The sequence below is a fragment of the Amblyomma mixtum genome, chromosome 4, assembly GCF_055824585.1.
Source record: "Amblyomma mixtum isolate Tamu chromosome 4, ASM5582458v1, whole genome shotgun sequence".
NCBI lineage: Eukaryota > Metazoa > Arthropoda > Arachnida > Ixodida > Ixodidae > Amblyomma > Amblyomma mixtum.
The window spans coordinates 51,365,974-51,385,302 of record NC_143015.1 but is presented as its reverse complement, the minus strand read 5'-3'; the positions used below and the strand labels follow the sequence as shown (position 1 = coordinate 51,385,302).

Below are 19,329 nucleotides of genomic sequence, written 5' to 3'. Positions count from 1 at the left end.
AGATATACCGCGGAGCAAAAAAATTAATGCAAAAAATCTAGACTGCAGATTAGAAACTCGTTTTGTAAGAGCTGCTTGACACGTCCTTAAAATCAGCATAACGCTTGCTGTCTGATTGCATGATGGCGACTTCTACATGTGCCTTTCGCATAGCCTTTAGAACAGAAATGTCTTCTTCGGAAAGCTGATTTAGGCCGCATTTGCATGCTCGAAAATATAAGCTACGGACTCTACTAGGCACCCTCCGGCACTTCAGACTGGCGACCTTTCTTCTGACAAAACGTTGTTTCGTATTTCTATTTTCTTTTTCAGTGACCCAAAGGGAGTACCAATTCAAAGTGATCAATCAACTACTAATGTTACCTTGAAATAAATATTATATATAGTCCCAATAGATTACGTTCCATGACACCTGATTTTATAGTTTGCGGTGAACTTTTTACTTTTTGTGCAGTATTTGGGAGCGATCATAGTACTGTTTTCAAATCACTCCTCACCACTGAAACAGCCACGCCGCCAGCAGTATATGTAAGTTAAAGTTCATTATTCAGTACGCCTTATAGCGATTAGCCAATGCTTTTAGTGCGGCATAGAACGCTTAAGTGTCCGCTAATTCTTAACTCCAGTAACGTTGCTTCATATCTCTTTTCAAGCTTCTTATCTCATTTCAAGTCTTGCCTTCACGATGTACTCGACCGCATATTTCCAGACACCGATGCGAGAAAGAGCACATCTGTATGAGGAGCTCCCCTCCCAGAGCCGCACACGATAGGGCGCAGCCCACGAGGTATATGGCGTAGTACAACTGAAATTGCTCGCTTCCCTCGTTGTAGGCCACGCTGAAATGGCCACTTGCTATTCGCTGACGGTAGTGCGCAGTAAGGCCATGCTCCGCGATGGTCAGCAGAAGTCGCCGGTGTTCGTACCTGCATCAAAAACGACGTATTCAAGAAAACTTTCACACATGACATGAGTGAAAATGACACAATGACATGAGTGAAGACAGCGCGAAAGAAGAAGCCCGAAGGCGAAACGAAGAAGGGACAGGAAAGAGGGCTGACCGACAACTGAATTTATTGAGCGAAACTCGCGCAATATATAGGAAGGCAGTGGCAAAGATTGTCAGATGCAGTCAACGTCACATGGTGCAAAGAGCCATAAAAGCGATAAAAACAAAACAGTGTGATAAAGCTAGCAGTGAACTGAATCTCAAAAGTGATGGTAACAAAATGAAAAGTACACTCGATGACTATAAACAGTTAATGTCACATGGTGTAAAGAGCCATAGAAGCGTTAAAAACATAACAGGGTGAAAGTACTAAAAGTCAACAGAATCTCAAAAAGGATAGTAACAAAAAAAATACACATGATGACAAACAGTTAATCTCACAAGGTGTAAAGAGCCATTACAACCGATAAAACATTCATAGCAGGTAACAAGGGTAAAACCGATAAAAACCGACGAAATGGAATTGTGGAAAGAATAAAACCTGGCTGAATGTGACAACGTATGGCTGAAAACAAATATGCAGATGCCTTAACAAAAAATCGAAGAAACAGTTCAACTCAAAGAGTGAAACACGCATAGTCATCAATAAAAATTTAGCAGTGTTGTTCCAAAAAGGCAAGTTCACTCCCGTACAATGATTTCGACGCGTCACTAACACATTCTAAGCCCTTTCTTTTGATAAAAAGGCTTCCTTCAAATCCCGGGCTACGCTGTCTCTACTCTTATCAAGAACGACAGCTTCGCGTAAACGAGGGATGCATTTACACTCTTTGCAATGAAGCCCTAGATTAGAACCAGTGTCATTTTCAAGTGAGCGCTCGTGTTCCCTTAAATGTTCGTTCAAGCACCTTCCCGCTTGTCCAATATAAACTTTTTCGCATGTAAGCGGAATCTGGTAAATCACCCCTTCCCTAAACCTGACGAACATGTTGGAATGCTTTACGCCGCAGGTTTGCTGTCTTGACTTTTTGTTATTTATCCTGTAAAACAACGCAGCTAGCTTGCAAGGGGCAGAAAAGACTACGGGAATCTCATATTTATTTGCAACCTTTTTCAAATTATGTGCTACCCGGTGGGGATGCGGGATAACGGCTGGTCTCACCCTCCTATTTCTTTCTTGAGTAACGTTCCTCTTCTAGCCTTTAACTTTCTGAAGCAGAGCCTCAGGCACTGCAGAAATCACAGTCTGCGGAAAACCTGCCTGTTGTAACCGCGCGGTCTGCAGTTGGAAGCTCTCTTGCATGCAATTCTCGCATGATTTCATTAGTGCAGATCCTAATTCTGATGTGGCTATGGCTCGTTACGAGCTGACTCGTAGGACAACAGCTCTTTTTGACTTCGAGGCTTGTAGATCCAACAGGATCTATCTCGTTCCAAGGAGAGTTCCAAGTCCAAAAACTGTAATTGGTTGTTTTGTGGACATTCACAAGTGTATTCCAAACCATGCCTCAGTTCTTTAAACGCATCTAGAATTTCATTTACAGTGGCTCTGTAAGCTGGTGCGTCTTGCTAGGTTAACACAACTAAAAAATCGTCGACATACCTGTTGTTGGAATTCTACCTTAGTGCTGTGGTCGAGTTTCACAATCGGGTGTACATACAGAAGAAAGGAATTTGCATAGGGTCCTGTGTAGCGCCAGTGTTAAGTAATATTTTTCTCGCAGCAGTTGACAAAAATCTCGACGATAGGTTCGACAAGAGCAAAGTCTTAAATGTTTTCAGGTATGTCGACGATTTTTTAGTTGTGTTAACCAAGCAAGATGCGCCAGCTTACAGAGCCCCTGTAATTGAAATTCTAAATGCGTTTAAAGAACTGAGCCTGGTTTGGAATACACTTGTGAATTTCCACAAAACAAAAAGTTAGTTTTTGGACTTGGAACTCTCCTTGGAACGAGATAGATTCTGTTAGATGTACAAGCCTCGAAGTCAAAAAGACCTGTTGTCCTACGAGTCAGCTCACTCAAAAACAGTTAAACGCGCCATAGCCACATCAGGATTAGGATCTGCACTAACGAAATCATGCGAGCATTGCTTGCAAGAGAGCTTCCAGCTGCAGACCGCACGGTTACTACAGGCAGGTTTTCCGCAGACGGTGATTTCGGCAGTGACTGAGGCTCTGCTTTAGAAAGTTAAAGGCAAGAAGAGGAACGTTACTCAGGAAAGAAATAGGAGGGTGAGACCGGCCGTTATCCCGTATTCCCACCGGGTAGCACATAATTTGGAAAAGGTTGCAAATTAATATGAGATTCCCTTAGTCTTTTCTGCCCCTTGCAAGCTAGCTACGTTGTTTCACAGGATAAATAACGAAAAGTCAAGACAGCAAACCTGTGGCGTAAAGCATGCTAGCATGTTCGCCAGGTGTAGGGAAGGGGTGGTTTACCAGATTCCGCTTACATGCGACAAAGTTTATATTGGACAAACGGGAAGGTGCTTGAACGAACGTTTAAGGGAATACGAGCGCTCACTTGAAAATGGCACTGGCTCTAATCTAGCGCTTCATTGCAAAGAGTGTAAATGCATCCCTCGTTTACGCGAAACTGTCGTTCTTGATAGGAGTAGAGACAGCGTAGCCCGGGATTTGAAGGAAGCCTTTTTATCAAAAGAAAGGGCTTGGAATGTGTCAGTGACGCGTCGAAATCATTGTACGGGAGTGAACTTGCCTTTTTGGAACAACATTGCTACATTTTTATTGATGACTATGCGTGTTTCAGTCTTTGAGTGTCACTGTTTCTTCGATTTTTTGTTAAGGTATCTGCATATTGGTTTTCAGCCATACGTTGTCACATTCAGCTAGGTTTTATTCTTTCCACAATTCTATTTCGTCGGTTTTTATCGGTTTTACCCTTGTTACCTGCTATGGATGTTTTATCGGTTGTAATGGCTCTTTACACCTTGTGACATTAACTGTTTATGTCATCATGTGTATTTTTTTGTTACCGTCCTTTTTGAGATTCTGTTGACTTTTATTATTTTCACCCTGTTATGTTTTTATCGCTTTTATGGCTGTTTACACCATGTGACATTAACTGTTTACAGTCATCGAGTGTACTTTTCATTTTGTTACCATCATTTTTGAGATTCTGTTAGCTTTATCACCCTGTTTTGTTTTATCGCTTTTATGGCTCTTTGCACCATGTGACGTTGACTGCATCTGACTATCTTTGCCACTGCCTTCCTATATATTGCGCGAGTTTCGCTCAATAAATTCAGTTGTCAGTCAGCGCTCTTTCCTGTCCCTTCTTCGTTTCGCCTTCGGGCTTCTTCTTTCGCGCTGTTTTCACTCATGTCAGAATGGACCAACTAGCGCAGCAAAAAATTCTGCTAGAATGACACAAGACGGAGGGAGAAACACCTACATACACACGATCACAAACTTGCAACCGTATTTTCGGAAACGATACATCGCCTTAAAAGCAGAAAGGGCGCAAGCGTACGATAGCCAGTGCAACACGTGTTTGAGCACATTGGTACAGCAAATATAGCATCAGTGATAGGCACATGACAATTCAAATTCAGCGGAAATGCCCAGAAAGCAGGAACACGAAAGCGGGTCATCGGTCGCGAAGAAAATCAAGTTCTTTTTTGAGAAGGGCTACCGATGCCTTACTCACGCAGCCTGCCGTACTAGATATCACGAGGGCCTCCACAATTTCCCGGGCCACCCTACCGGAAGCTCTGCCGATAACCACCGTAGAACGGAGGAGAGGGCGGCACTGCTGTTTTTTCTTCTTATTCTTGTCTATGTAGTGTTTGCATTTAAGGCAACGCAATGACAGGTTCGAGCCTGCATTTGAGCAATAGGAATTGGCATGCTCTCTGAGCCTGTCTTTGAGACAGCGCCCTGTCTGGCCTATGCACACAGACCCACGGCTGAGTGGAACCTTATACACCACTCAAACAGTACAGGGCACAAACTGTGTTTGGTGTTTCGTGACACATTTGTTCTTCAATGTTCTCTTACCCTGGCACCTGCTGGTCATGGCGCACAGGCGGGACAATTTCAAAGGAGCTGTAAAAACAACATCAACGATAGCTTGGACACATATGGGAAGACTTGAAAAGGCCTTCTTTTTCTTGGCAGCGTGAGGTGAGAAACATCGACGGCCCTCTCAAGCCTTCTAAATTGTCTAAGCAATGACTCGGTTACAGAAACTAATACTAAACTCGGGAATCCAGCTCGCTCCAAAAGTTCAACCTGGTGGTCAAAACTGGATTTGACACTGTGCGTGCATGATTTCGAAAGGGCTGATCTTAGACAAGAACATGCAATGCCACGTTTTACGAGCTTAGAATGAGATGGGTCAAATGGTAACAAAGCTTTTTTCGAACGCGGCATGTAAGCCCAACAAAGGTGTTTGTCATTAGTAAAAAACAGTTTTAGGTCTAAAAATTGTAAACAGTTGTCCTGCGGTAGTTCAAGGGTAGTAAAAATGACGCTCTGGCTAGTCTGTAATTAAACAGGCAACTGATTCCATCATCCTTACGCTAATGAAAGGTGACCACTTTATTTTTCAGAGGGAAGATTTAAAAGATCCAAAAAAAGGGAGGAATAAAGGACTACTGCATGTTGCTCAGTAAAATAATGAAATAGCGCACAGTACACGTATGCATGACGCTCCCTCTCCAATTACCTCAATATATCGGCGAATGAAAGAGCTTCAACAGCTGTCGCTAACTTTCGCGTTGCGCCCTGGTCACCGCCCTTAGTTTTTACAATTTGTGGTGTTGATGAATTAAAAGTCAGTAGCGGAAAGATTTTATACCTAAAAGATATGTTACGGTGTTGAGTGTTAATGTTTTGTTGGGTTTTATGGCACATAGGCAACTAAGTAAATCATGCACCAACTCAAGGTTTAAGAAAAGTTTCCTGCAGAGTTCTTTAGAAATGTGATTATTCATTGGTGGTGCAGCACCTAAAATGTTAGTACTACCTAGCGATGACAAACAAAAGATATTTAAGAAATGCCTGCTAAGAAGAGCTTTCAAGAGGGTCGGGAAACCTCAGCAGCGATCCTTGGCTGGACAAGGATCTCCAGGCTCCCAACCGAAAGAAAAAGCCTCAGCCTTCTTGGCAGGAGTGAGAAAGTGGCTGAGGTTTATGAAGGAATGGAGCGAAGCTTTTGGCCGAAATTTAGAGTTTTGCAGAGAAAACCTGCATCTCTTAAAAAGATTTGAACACAAGGCGTGTCAACAATTGTACCTTCCCCCAAGAGCAACAATGGTTTTAAAGGGATGTGTTCATTATAAAGAGTAAAATATTTTTTCCTAATTTTTCCATGTTTAGGGCCTGAGTATAAAATGTGATTAACTGTTAGTTCATACCCACATTATTCACAAACAGGTTTGTCTTCTCTTGTCAATAGAAAGTTGTGTGTAAGGAGTGCGTGGCCGATATGGAGACGACATAAAATAACTTCAATGAAACGCTCCTGGTGCAAACATGACTTCCACTCACCTAAAACTGGCTCTACCAAGTGTTGTTTGTTGCTTACGTTTTTTTCCAAGCCAACTGCCATTTTTTTCCTAATTCCCGTTGTACTAATTTCATGGAGTCGTTAGAGGGTAGATTTTCGTTTTTTATCTGCTGACACCACCTTGAGCAGCACACAAATCTGCTCTCACGTTGCCTTTAATTCCAACATGACTGGTGCCAGCAGAGCGTTAAGACTTTTCCTTGAGTTACGGCTGTTGTTGTGTTGTTTATTATGTCACCAAGCAGCGGGGTGATTGCATTTCTAGAAAGAAGAGATGTAAGTACGCTTAGCGAATCTGCGTAAATAATGTTGTTTATGAGGTTATCATTTAAGTATTTTTCTGCGGCCTCGGAGATTGCGTAACATTCCGTAGTGGAGATGGATACATACTGCGGAAGTCGTGCTATTTCCTCCCAATTTCTTGTCGTCACTGCGCTTCCGACGTAAACATTTCTTTTCGAACCATCTGTATAAAAATACGTGAAGCCTTGGTATTTCTCCTCGAGTGCAAGGAATTCCTGTAGGATACGTTTTTGTGGAGTTGTTTTTGTGGGACTGTTTAAGAGTGACATCACATATTGCAGGAAAATGGTACCATGGAGGTAGTGGATCTTGTTTTTGTGCAACACCAGGTAATGCGTCGAGTACGTCGAGATCCTGGCACATATCTTCAAATCGCAGCAGTAGTGGACATTTCGTTACAACTGCATAGTAGATCTTATCTGACCTAATTAGAGGGACCTCATTTAAAAGTTATATGCATAGGTCAGAGCCTTTCTAACTTCAAGTGGAGGTTCATTTGCTTCTGCATAGAGGCTGACTATGGGAGATATTCTGTATACGACGCACGAGAGGCGGAGGCCTAAGTTATGCACTGAATCTACTTTTTTTATGACGGTATTGCTGAACCGTACCCAATAGATCCATAATCTAAGGATGACCGTAACAAAGAACGATAACTGTGCGGGAGGCATGCTATATCACTCCCCCAATGCTTCCTTGAGAGCACTGTCAGTACGTTCAATATGAGACTGTGAGGCTTTCTTTTTCAGAGTGTTTATATGCGGTAGGAATGTGAGTTTTCTGTCGAATGTTATGCCTAAACTGGAAGTATATTTACTGGAATACTGGAGATATACTGGAAGTATATTTTCATTTGGGTGGAGGGCGGGATCAATCTGCAAACTTCATTTGAGAGAGAACAGAACTACAGCTGCTTTTTGCGGAGAGAACTTGAACCCAATTCTCTCTGCCCGAACCGCAAGTCTGCATAAATTCAATTATATCTCTTTTCAGCAGGTTGACAGGCTGGAGGATGTGGATGCTATTTGGAGGTCATCAACATATGCACGGAATACACGATGGACTTTGGAATTAATTTTGCTATAGAATTGATTTTTACTAAAAAGAGCGTGGTACTTACAATACACCCCTGCACTACCCCATTTTCCAGAATGAATTTCGTCGAGCCGTACCTGAAATGAACTGTCCGAAGGAGAGTCTTCTAAACAGTTAAGCATTCTGCCTCGGATACCTATGTCCGCTAGGCCCCGAAGAATCCCAAGCCTCCAGGTTGTAACATACGCCTTTTCCAAGTCGAAAAATTCTGCCGGACTGTCGTTTTTGTATGACCGCTTCTCGCACTGTGTTTTAGTTGCTGAGTATGCTTTCCTGAGTCCACATTAGTGGATATCCGAAAGTTCACGGGAATCGAGGACAAACATTGACCGAGTATTCACGACACTATGAAAAGATTTTTCCAGACAGCTCGTGTGCGCTATCCTTCTATAACTACCAGGAGAGGTTGACGGCTTTCCAGGTTTCAGGAGTGGCACGAAAAGAGCTTTACTCCATGCTTGCGGTAATTTTCCTGATTTTGATACTTTTTCAAAAAATTCAAGAGGGCCTCTACGGCAGCTTCGGAGAGGTGGGCCAGCGTTTCGTAGTGTATCTTATCGGGGCGAGGTGCTGTCTGTGTATTGCTTAAAGTGTAATTAAGTTGTTGTAAGGCTAATTTGAAGTGTCACTTGAGAGGAGGATTTGTTTTTTACCAGTGTTTTTGGACTTTAGATATCAATGTGTACAGTGTGAGGAACTGGAGACTGCCGAAAATGCTCTGCTAGTATGTCTGCCTTCTCATCACTACCTGTTTGTGTACCTGTAGCCGTGAGAAAAAGGGCGTGAAGGGGAGTACCTGCCACTCAGTTTACGCACCGGCTTCCACATTTTCTTCGCTGTGATTGAACTTTTTCTAGGAGATATATAGTTTTGCCATGCTTTTTTCTTAGCGCACCTACGGATATGCCTAGCTGTGGCTCTCAACGTTTTTGAAATTTATAAGGTTTTCATGTCTTCAGTATGTACAGAAATTTCCCCAGGCTTTGTTTTGTGTCTTTTTCCGCTTCTCGGCATTAGTGTGCATACGGCCGCCGCGGAAGATCAGTGGTTATGGTGCTCGGCTGCTCACCCGAAAGACGCGGGTTCGATTCCGGCCGCGGCGGTGGAATTTCGCTGGAGGCGAAATTCTACAGGTCCGTGTACTATGCGATGTCTGTGCAAGTTAAAGAATCCCAGATGGTCGAAATTTCTGGAGCCCTTCACTAATGGCGTCCCTCATAGCCTGAATCGGTTTAAGACGTTAAACCCCATAAACCGAGTCATTACTGTGTATAGCAAACTTTTATGATTCTGTCGCAGCACTCCTGAGGAATAAAGAATATACATCTGTGCGACAGTGATTACAAAAGTTGCGAACATTTCATTCAGTTCGTCTGTACCATGATCATCTCAGAAAATTTCCCGCAGACTCGCTGTATCTCTGAAAAGTGCGCAGTAGGGTAAATAGAACTTCGAACGGTGAGGTTTGGTCGCGATAACTGATGGTGAGGATGATGGGCTGATACTAGCAGGCAGGTGATCACTTCCGAACGGGTTACCTAAAACATCCCACTCCAAATATGAAAAAAGAGATGGCGAACTAATATGTTCATTAGAAAGTAGAAGAAAAAGCAACCACACGGCCAGGCATTCACAACTTGCATCCACACGCACTACCTCCGTGTGCCGCGTGTGGTGCTCTAAAAATTCAGCTAATGCGGCGGCTGTCTTACTTCATATTTTCGGGAGATTATTCGCAGCATAGCGTTCTACACAGGACGTAAAGTAGAACAGCGCATGCGCAACGCGGAGCATGATTGAACAATCGGACCAGCCGCTGTGCGAGAACCTTATTATTTGCCTATTGCAAGAGACTTCCAGATCCGCGGCCCTCATTAAACTATTGACCAGTAAGTGATGTTGACATTCACCGTTTCATACATGGAACATCAAGTGCACAAATTAAAAATACAAATTTTTTTGTTCGTCGTTTCGGTGACTGCTGGCGTTTTGTGTACAAAACATGTCCCCGTCTTTACCCAGAACGGGAATGGTAATGGCGCACACTAGGCGCCTTCAAGAACAATTGGTGGAACACTTACCCTGCACCCAAAATACAGTCATAAAAAGTACATTGATAGAAAGACGTAGGCTGTATTATTTAAGAAAGCATCGGTCTATTTCAAATGAGGACATCCTCTCCATATTTGATACATCCAAGTTCAAAGGAGCAGCCCCAGGGTTACCCGCCCATACGTTGGTTCATCGGCATATTCTGTTTCGCCGTGTCACAGCGAATCGTTTCAGTGAAATAAATCGCGTTTTTTATGTTTCACACCTGCTTCGTTGTAAATAAGCTAAAAGTCTGAAACCTTTACATAAGCACCAGCTAGAAGGTAACTTTTATAACGAGCTGGGCTCTCATAAGCTGTTTCATCATACAATGAGGTTAAGTTTGAAGAAGTAGCAAGATGTGTGATGAGGCCAGACTGCTCTGAAGTCTGGAAAGGAAGGTTTATTAGTGAACAATAACTGTGGAAAATAGGACGCCCGTTAAAATTACGGCCTATGGGAGATCTGGGTTAGCTCAGCAAATTTCCAACTGCATAAAAATAAATACCGCTAGTTGTACTCTGAAGTTTTTCTCCACTTTTCGTTCATACTGATTTTCTCGTGTGGTTACTGTGCTTTCAAGCCACTTGACGTTAAAATTACAACAACACGGACGAGCCCGAAAAATAGAACAAGACATCTACACTGGATTTACGAATGGAATAAATACATACGCACCTCAGCGGGTGTAAAATATGAATTGGAGCCACTTGCGTGATGCTACAGAGATTATCGCTGGCAGCGAGATCCCACTGCGCGGCTGAGGCCACCTCTTCGTCGGTGCAAGTCGCAGAGAAAGCCACGTGGGTCCCTTCCCGTGCTCTTTCGAGGCAGTAAGCCTCTTGTTCATTCAAAATGGAGGCTGTTGGGCAACGTCCAACAGCATCTCCAATCGAGCGAAAGTAGTTCAGGACCTCTCCGTCTGAATCCTTAAAAAGTGAAACAAATGACCAGTCCGTAGTAATACAGGGAACAATCGCACATTTCTTCATGTATTTCTCAAGTTCCCCAAAACTCTTGACGCGGCGTGAGGCACTCGGTACGGAGCGAACGGCGGTGATGCTCGTCTGCACGTAGCTCCCCAGGCACATCATAGACAGACACCAGAAGGCTGTGGCCAGGCTTCGGTAGGTAGAAGCAGTGCGGGAGGATATGGCAGGGCTTCTGCCCAGAAACGTGCACACCAAAAATAAAATCGCAGGCTGCAGTGCGTGGGTACTTCTCCTGAACAGGAAGCGGCTGCGAATGCGCAAGACAACGGCCACCACAGTTCCAGATGCGAGCAAAGAGAACAAGAACCACCCGAGCGACTGCCACGAGTCCATGAACGCTAACTTAACAGCTGTTCGGCGGCTTGTGAAGAAACACAAGCGAGAGGGCGAATAGTGCGCATATTCGAAAAAGTGTCCAACTTTCAGAAGGTTGCTGCCAATCGGCACAATGACAAAAATCTATAGACTTAGTTATCACTCCTCCAAGGCCTTCCGCTTCGTGGAATTCAAGTGTATTGTTCAAGGCTCTATAGGCATCCAGCAGCGCTAAACCCTCGGGTGCTTGGTTGAGGTGCGCGTTGTTAGAGCTCGCATATGGCGAGGGGTGGACCGATGCCTTGTACCTGTGGCCTTGAGGAAAAACCTGTTCGGAGCCCCGATCGTGAGTGAAAAGCTTGGATGCCTGAACAATCTCCCGGGTCCCGCAATTCCGGAAACGGTCTCTTGGAGCATTAATGTCCATAGAACTCAGGCTCACAACCTGACAAAGCTCTGAGGAGAAACCGCGCAGGGTTTCTTCGTGCCGCGACTCAGAAGCAATGTAAAAGCGATACTTTGGTTCCAAAGATAATTCACTGATCCGTTTCTTATGCGGCATGCTCATACTTGAGAAGTAGGGTACAAACACCACTTTTTGCTCCCCTAAAAAAGGAAGGTTCCGTGCATCGCACTTCAAATCGAACAAAGGAAATTCGCACTCCATTCCTGGCCCGTCTAAACCGAAAAATTTTACGGCAATCGGAAATTCTTTTACTCGTGCGAAGAGCCTTTGCCTATCCGGGGTAGAGTACATTATGATCGATTGAAACGAGCTGAAGTTTGACGCAGCCATGACTCTAAAAAACACTGAGTCGATATCAGCTACCGTAGGCGGGATTTGAGCGAACATGTTAACGGCGATGAAAGACTTCCAGAGAATGTTTGCCAGACCCATAACCTGAAATGCTCGAGCAGGGGCAGCCTCGTTGATACTTCTTTTTTTTAATATCGCTGTTTCACCCACGACGTGCCTACAGGCGTTGAGAGCGCGTATATCCTGCGAACGCAAATCTGGTCACGTAAGTTGCACAAAGCTGAATTGTTACCTTCCTTTAACAAGAACAGTAGCATGCCTCTCCTCGGCTTTCTAAGCCATAGTGTTACTACGTGGGCAGCCCATAATTTAAGCAATTTTAGTCCTGTTCAATATATTTAGAGCTATCCATGTACATCTGAGCGCTGGGTGTCTCCGAATGGACAAGAAAGGGCACGCGGCTTGTCGCCGTGACATGTGTTGTTTGACACCGTGACCCCAAAATTTCAACATCGATCGCGAGAGCTTCTTCCACCTGAAGTGTTTCTCAAGTTCTGTGCATGCTCAGTGCAAAGGTGCGCGAATGATGATTGATCCCTTTTTAGATGAAGTGCTAAGTTTGATAATGATTGTTGCTCTCATGGAAACACAGAGCAACACACATTTTGGAGACTGCCCGGGATGCCCCCAACTGTTGTATTTGTTTTTTGTTTCTGTACGTACAAGATTCAGAAAAGTATTGTTTTCCTACGGAAAGAAATTTGAATTTGCTCCAGAGCGGCTCAAGTCGATGGGCATTTGGCATGTATAAACAGGTGCCCGCAAGAATTGGAGGCCCACACAAATTGGTGGCAGTGCACTACGGTGCAACTGGTATTTCGGAAGCTACGTCCTCTCATGCAGTAGAAAAGTAACAAATATTTTTTTATAGGGTTAGTTTTTTTTGCATCACGGAGCTGTTTCGGCTCTTTCATTTAAATACAAAGAAAATGACGCCTCTTCAAAAAAAGCGACGTCACCCGTGGCAGTTTCTTCCATGGTGTTCCATGGAACGCGAGGTCTTCTGCATGCCTTCAAATCGTGACCCATAATACGAAGACCACCCACAGCTGAACTGTTTGTAACACTCAGACTAAGTAGCCCCGAGTATCGTGCGAACAGGAGCGGGGACAGCGAGCAACCCTGCTTCACAGTGGAATGAATTGAGACCGGTTGTCAGAGACAGACATTAACAATCAAGCTCGCGGAATCAAATTTTTTAACAAGTAGAAAGAATCGAAGCAAGATTAACTTCATATAAAACTGAAAGAAGGAATGAATGGGACACCCAATAAAACGCCTTTGGCAGTTAAATTTGTTTGTTTGGTTGGTTGGTTTATGGGGTTTAACGTCCTAAAGCGACTCAGGCTATGAGAGACGCCGTAGTGAAGGGCTCCGGAAAGTTCGACCACCTGGGGTTCTTTAACGTGCACTGACATCGCACATTACACGAGCGTCTAGAATTTCTCCTCCAAACAAATTCAACCGCCGCGGCCGCGATCAAACCCGTGTCTTTCGTGTCAGCAGCCGAGCACCACAACCACTGAGCCACCGCGGTGGCAGCTTGTGCAGAGTTACTATAGGCGGTGTTATAAACGTGTTCGGTTTAAAGTCACTAGAAAATTTTCCAGCGACTCTAGTTGGGTTTGGGTTTATGGAGTTCTGCGTTCCAAAGCGACTCAGGCTATGTGGGACGCCGTAGTGGAGGACTGGTAACTTCGGCGACTTCGGGTTCTTTAACGGCACTGACCTCGCACAGGTGTAGTGGATTTGAATTTGGAGGACCGGCAGACGAAACCTTTGATGACGTCAACTGGTGCGAACGCGGAGCCCGGTTGTTTCGCCCCCGCGGGCGGCAGCGGTGCCCGGACCTGTGTGCGTAATGTTGTGTACGGGTCTCGTTCATAGCGAAGTCTTGGAACCCGTACCGCCCGAGCGCCTGTGACATACGCGTCTGTGTGCTCTTGCGGTCAAGGAGTGCGAAGCCAGCAGAGACCCAGACCTCCATTATGGCCTCTCTTTTTGCATTCTCTTCCACTACAAAACTTCGTCCCTTCCCTCTTAGCGCGGTGGAGGAATCCATCGATATGCGAGACGGTTACTGCGTCTTTCCTTTGCTCGAAACACACATTTACAACGGAGACGCAGGAGCAGCTTCACTGCAGCCCGTTCGTGATCTCTTCGGGAGACGGATGGGGCATTTTGAGAGGCCTCCTAGGTGGAATCAGTGGCGGTCCCAGCAATTTGTTCTAGGGGGGGGCGGACTGACTTTTGCATACAAAAAAAAGAAAAAAGTAGAAAAAACTATTTTTATTTGCACACTATTTGTAGAACAATTTATGTGCACTTTGTTGTTAAAAAATAAATGGCGAACAAAAAGACGTTATACCATAACTCAAGCTTTGAATGCTAACGGTTACGTGAACAATATTCGTATGTAATTCATATCTATTTATGGTATATGTATGAATATTGCTGACGTAAACATTAACTTATATAATTCATATATATGTACGCGGCGGTCGAATTTCGATTTAGGAAAAATTCTAGCGGCCCGCGTGCCGTGCGATGTCAGTGCACGTTAACGAACTCCAGCTGATCGAAATTGCCGGAACCCTTCGTTACGGCGTCCCTCATAGCTTGAGTCGCTTTGGGACGTTAAACCCCTATAAATCACACAAAAAAACAGATATCTTTACTTCACAATATTTCAATTTGAATGATAGTGCCAGTCATGAAGCGCAAATGTAACTGTGAGGTCACGGCAGGACCACGATACCTCGACAGTCACGTAGGAATTGAAATCGTGTAACTACCAACCTGTTATATAACTAATAATGTTGTAAGAGAGTATTAGCTTGCATGACTTACTACAGCAGTAGGAAACTGATGTGAAAAATGGCAAATGCCTTTAAATATTGTTAAGTGTAAGGTGATGCGTTTCCATAGACGCTCCAACTTAATACCACATAGCTGCTTTATCTGGGGTTGTCGTTTACATGCTACTAAAGCATACATTGGATTGCACCTGTATGACGATCTTAAGCAGTCAACGCACATCAACCACATCGCTGCAGCATCCAGCCGATCCCTTGGCTATCTTCAACGCTCAATGAAGTTTGCCCCAGCACATGTAAAATTACTAGCCTACACCCCATTAATGCGCCCAAAATTAGATTATGCAGCCATAATTTGGAACCTACATGAGGAATTCCTTTGTGGGAGCATAGAAGCTATCATAATCTCGCCATTAGACTTGTTCATGCCGATTATTCATCCTAGACAAGTGTAACCGATCTTAGGACCAATTCAGCTGACCATTATTAAAGCACCGTCGAAAACTAGCCAGTTCAGCCCTTTTTCATCGTTTCTACTATTCATTTTTGTTGAACTCCCTTTTAAGCTTCCCTGTTTTCAGCTCATCACAGAAACAGTCAACAGGTGTCATACCCTTGCCCAAAAAACGGAACATAGGCGCAGTATTTCTTCATCCGAACAGTAAAAGATTGCTACGGCCTTCCCAATGCCGCCGTAATAATAGAAGAAACGTTTGAATACAAAGATAAGCTTAAATAATTAGACACATTTTAGGTTTTCGTGTACCTTTTATTTATTTATTTATTTATTTATTTCATTACCCTCAGGGCCAGAGGGCATTACAGAGGGGAGTGGATTACACAACAAAGTGAAACAAAAAATACAGCTGTAAATATACTTAATAATTAGACATAAATGAAGCCCACAGAAAAGAAAACGAACAAACAGGTTACGTCAAAACAAGTAAAAAATTAGCAGCGCAAATCGCAGAATGAAAACAACAACAAAAAGCAACAGCATACAATAAAAACAAACGACAAGAGAACTCGCATTAAAAAGGCAGTAACATGCGCGCATATAAAACAAGTGGAACAACCGTAAAAAGAAAAAAAAAGATGACAGTGTTTCCCCTCTAACGCTGACCTACTGCACTTTGTTTGACTATGCGGTTTTTACTGTTTTGTAATCTGTTATTGAATTCTTACCCACCGTTCAGCGCTTCTTCCTGTTTTTTTATTCTTGTTTTGTTTTTTTCTTTTGTATTCGAAAGCATTTGAGCGTTGTGCATTTCTATTTACTGAGCTGTTTGCCTGTCTAATTTGTATTTTGAACCTTGATGTTGGCATTGTACAGAATATGTTCGTTTTTTGTTAACATTTCTGTAAAACCGACCCCTCAGGTAATGCCCCTTGTCTGCGGTCATCGAGGTACTAAAATAAAGAAATCAATAAATCTGTAGAGCGTAGAATTGAGGGAAATAAGGCAGCGAACACGGTGAATGTACAAAGTAGGGGACTATTTGAAGCATCACAGATGAAAAAGCTTTCCATTTCTACGTCAAAAGTCACTTTTCGCCCAATGAGAGCCCGGAAAAGAACGTTCGGGAAAATGTGCAAAGGCTTTTGTGGGGGGAGGGCACCCCCCCCCCTCCGCCAACCCTCCCCCCCCCCCCCCCCCCCCCCCCCCCCCTTAGGACCGCCACTGGGTAGGATACGATAGGAAAAGACTCCGAGCGATTTGTCCAACAGGCAAGTCATCGCGCTGTGCGGGCGAAGGCGTTCCCTGAACTCCCTGGCAGCGCTGCAACATGCTGTCGCGTTCCACTCTTAAAGATGAAGTTTAAGAGTCCTTCAAAACTTTCGTGAAAGTTAATGGTGCAATAATTTGCTACATATATCGGTGGGCACCGGAACCGCGGCGTATGGGAACGGAGAAAGGTGGGAGTGAAAGAAGAGAGAAAGAGGCACGACCGTTTCGATGGAGTGGAAATGTAAAAAAAAATTGTCAGTGGTTTAGCTCAACTATTCCAGGATATACGGAGCGAGAGGTACGGTATATCCCTGGTTGCGACTTGTTGTTTTGCTTATCGTCATGGCTACCTGTTAGACACTAAACACGAGACATCACGTGGTCAGTCACGCGCCGTTCCTTCACGGCCTCTACGTCTTCGGTCGTATCCATCTCGCCTCGGTCCTGCAGTAGGGCCAGGGCACGCCGCTGATTCCACTCCACGTCCTGGAGTCTGCGCTTGACGTGTGCGCTCTTCTTTCTGCTCCGGTGTCTCCGCATCTCTCTTCGCCCGGATCCTGTTGGGTTCGGCTCTGGTGCAACATTCCGTTCCCGTTCGAGCCGGTCCAGATTAAGAAAAGCAAATATTATAATAAAGTTGATTAAAAACCATCCTCGTTAAGAATTTTCATGGTCTGAAGCCGTTTTTACCTATTCAAATTGAATCGCACCGGTTCAAACGGGTTCAGACCATGCAAATACTTAACGTAGGTGGTTTTTAATCAACCTATTATGTTGTTTACTTTTCTTTATGACGTCATCATGTAAAATAAAGACTGGAAAATTTGCCGAATGCGAAATATTTTGACTTTTTTAGTGTTCTCGCCGTTCTCGCACAGCTTCTGCCCACAGCGTGCGAACACTTCCTGTATATTGCACTAAGGTATTTGTTTTGGCCAGTCGGTACATTGTTAAAACTGAAGGCACAGCGCACGAAGGGCAGGACTGTCCTATGCCTTCAGTTTTAACTTCCTACGTGATCACACGGTGAGGGTGGAAGGGCGGGCGGTGATGCAGGACGTGCTACGTCCTCCGCTGAGGACGAGGGTGGGGCCGGCGAACACTCTCAAGGTTCGGCTACAATTCACACCTACACACCGCCGAAAGGAGAATATTCGATAGCTGTCACCGTAGCTCAGTTGGTAGAGCAACGGATGCAGAATGCGGAGGTTGTGGGTTAGGATCCCACTGGTGTCATGTGTTCGCTTTTTCTTCACTCTAATTAATTATCTTTGAAAATAATTACCCTATTAAGGTCGCATTGATGAATACAAGAAATATTTAAAAAAATACACTTCCCATGTACCTTGGTTCCAATGAATGTTGGCTTCCTTCAAGTTTTCTTCGAGAGGCAGACACAAGCAGCCCGTCAGAGAATTCAAGATCCAGCAGTCGGAAAACATCGTGACAGAGCTGCCCGCTAGCGATTGGAATTCTTTTTTTTTACAGCAGAAAAGTTTCAGTGCCTCGGCATAACGCACAATAATTTCATTGTAGTTCGATTTCATTGGGGTAGCATCTTTCTGGACGTAATCAATATCGCATGCCAGCTGTTGCCCCTTTGTGTAACCGCTGTACATTAATTTTTTTCTCAGTATCTCAACCACTGCTATAAGGTTTTCCTCGCATGCTTCCGTCGCATTCAGCAAAGAATGTTCCGATTCGGTAAAAAAAACACCAACCATTACTTCCTTTATTTTGTGGTATTAGTATTAATAAATATGTATTAACGTGTGAAACCGACGAGGAGTTTGTCAGAAAGGCTATATTGGAGGACTCCACGTTAACGTAGACCAGCTGCCGTTCCTCAAAGTACGCTCACATCGCACAGCACACGCGCTTTTTTTGCATTCCGCCGTAATCGAAATGCGGCTTGGCTACGGGTATTGAACCCGCGGCCTTCGCATCAGCAGTCGAGTACCACAGCCACTGAGCCATCGTGAGGTGCCTGATTCAATATCTGCTGCCTGTGGCGAGGAATGCTTCTCGAAAGTAAACGTTGCAAGAGCTTGGTTGGGTCGTTGCGCCATATTTCGTACATTTATTGTACACGACAGGAAGAAAGGGCGGCCATTCTCACTCATGCTTTATAAATTGGAGTAGTGCCAGCATATCCATTAAAACTGTATCTAAGCATGTCAAAGTGGGATACTATAAACCCAATATTTCGCATCAATCTGACGTACAATGCTTTAGAATTACCGAAAGCACATTGCAGAACCGCCAATTAGTTTTCGTCCTAGACACCAGACTTCCTTCAGTTTTGATGTCGCATAGAATGGATGCCATTTTCGCACTGCCTGGCGCAGGCAGCTTTCGGTAGGTAAACCTACGCCCTGGCAGATGTCGCTTGGTGTAAAAAAAAAAGTATGCCGTGTAGGAAAAAAAATATCCGGCTAAACAGAGTCATGAACCGGTTCGGAACGGTTCCTTTGAATCGTTCCGGTTCGGAACGATTCAAAGGAAGCGCCTTCATGTCTCACCAACTGGCCTACACAGCTACCCTCCTAAGTTACGAAAGATATTTTTTATTCAGGTTTTTATTTTGGTTCGGTTCGATTTAGGTTCGGTTCGATTTCGGTTCCAGGCAAAAATACCGTTTCGGTTCTGGATCCGGGCTCAGGTTCGGTTCTGGTTCGACCCCCTGTT

At 44.2% G+C, this 19,329-nt stretch overlaps 1 protein-coding gene across 1 annotated transcript in view; it reads right to left on the bottom strand.

The window, feature by feature from the left end:
* Positions 1–647: 647 nt before the first annotated feature.
* The window catches only part of LOC149346482 (beta-1,4-mannosyl-glycoprotein 4-beta-N-acetylglucosaminyltransferase-like), an 81,202-nt gene continuing 62,520 nt past the window's right edge, over positions 648–19,329 (bottom strand). Inside the window, exon 3 of the mRNA XM_089585401.1 lies at positions 648–926. Within this exon, the coding sequence (XP_089441527.1) occupies positions 668–926 (259 nt within the window). The 3' untranslated portion in view covers positions 648–667. The remainder of the gene's footprint in view (positions 927–19,329) is intronic.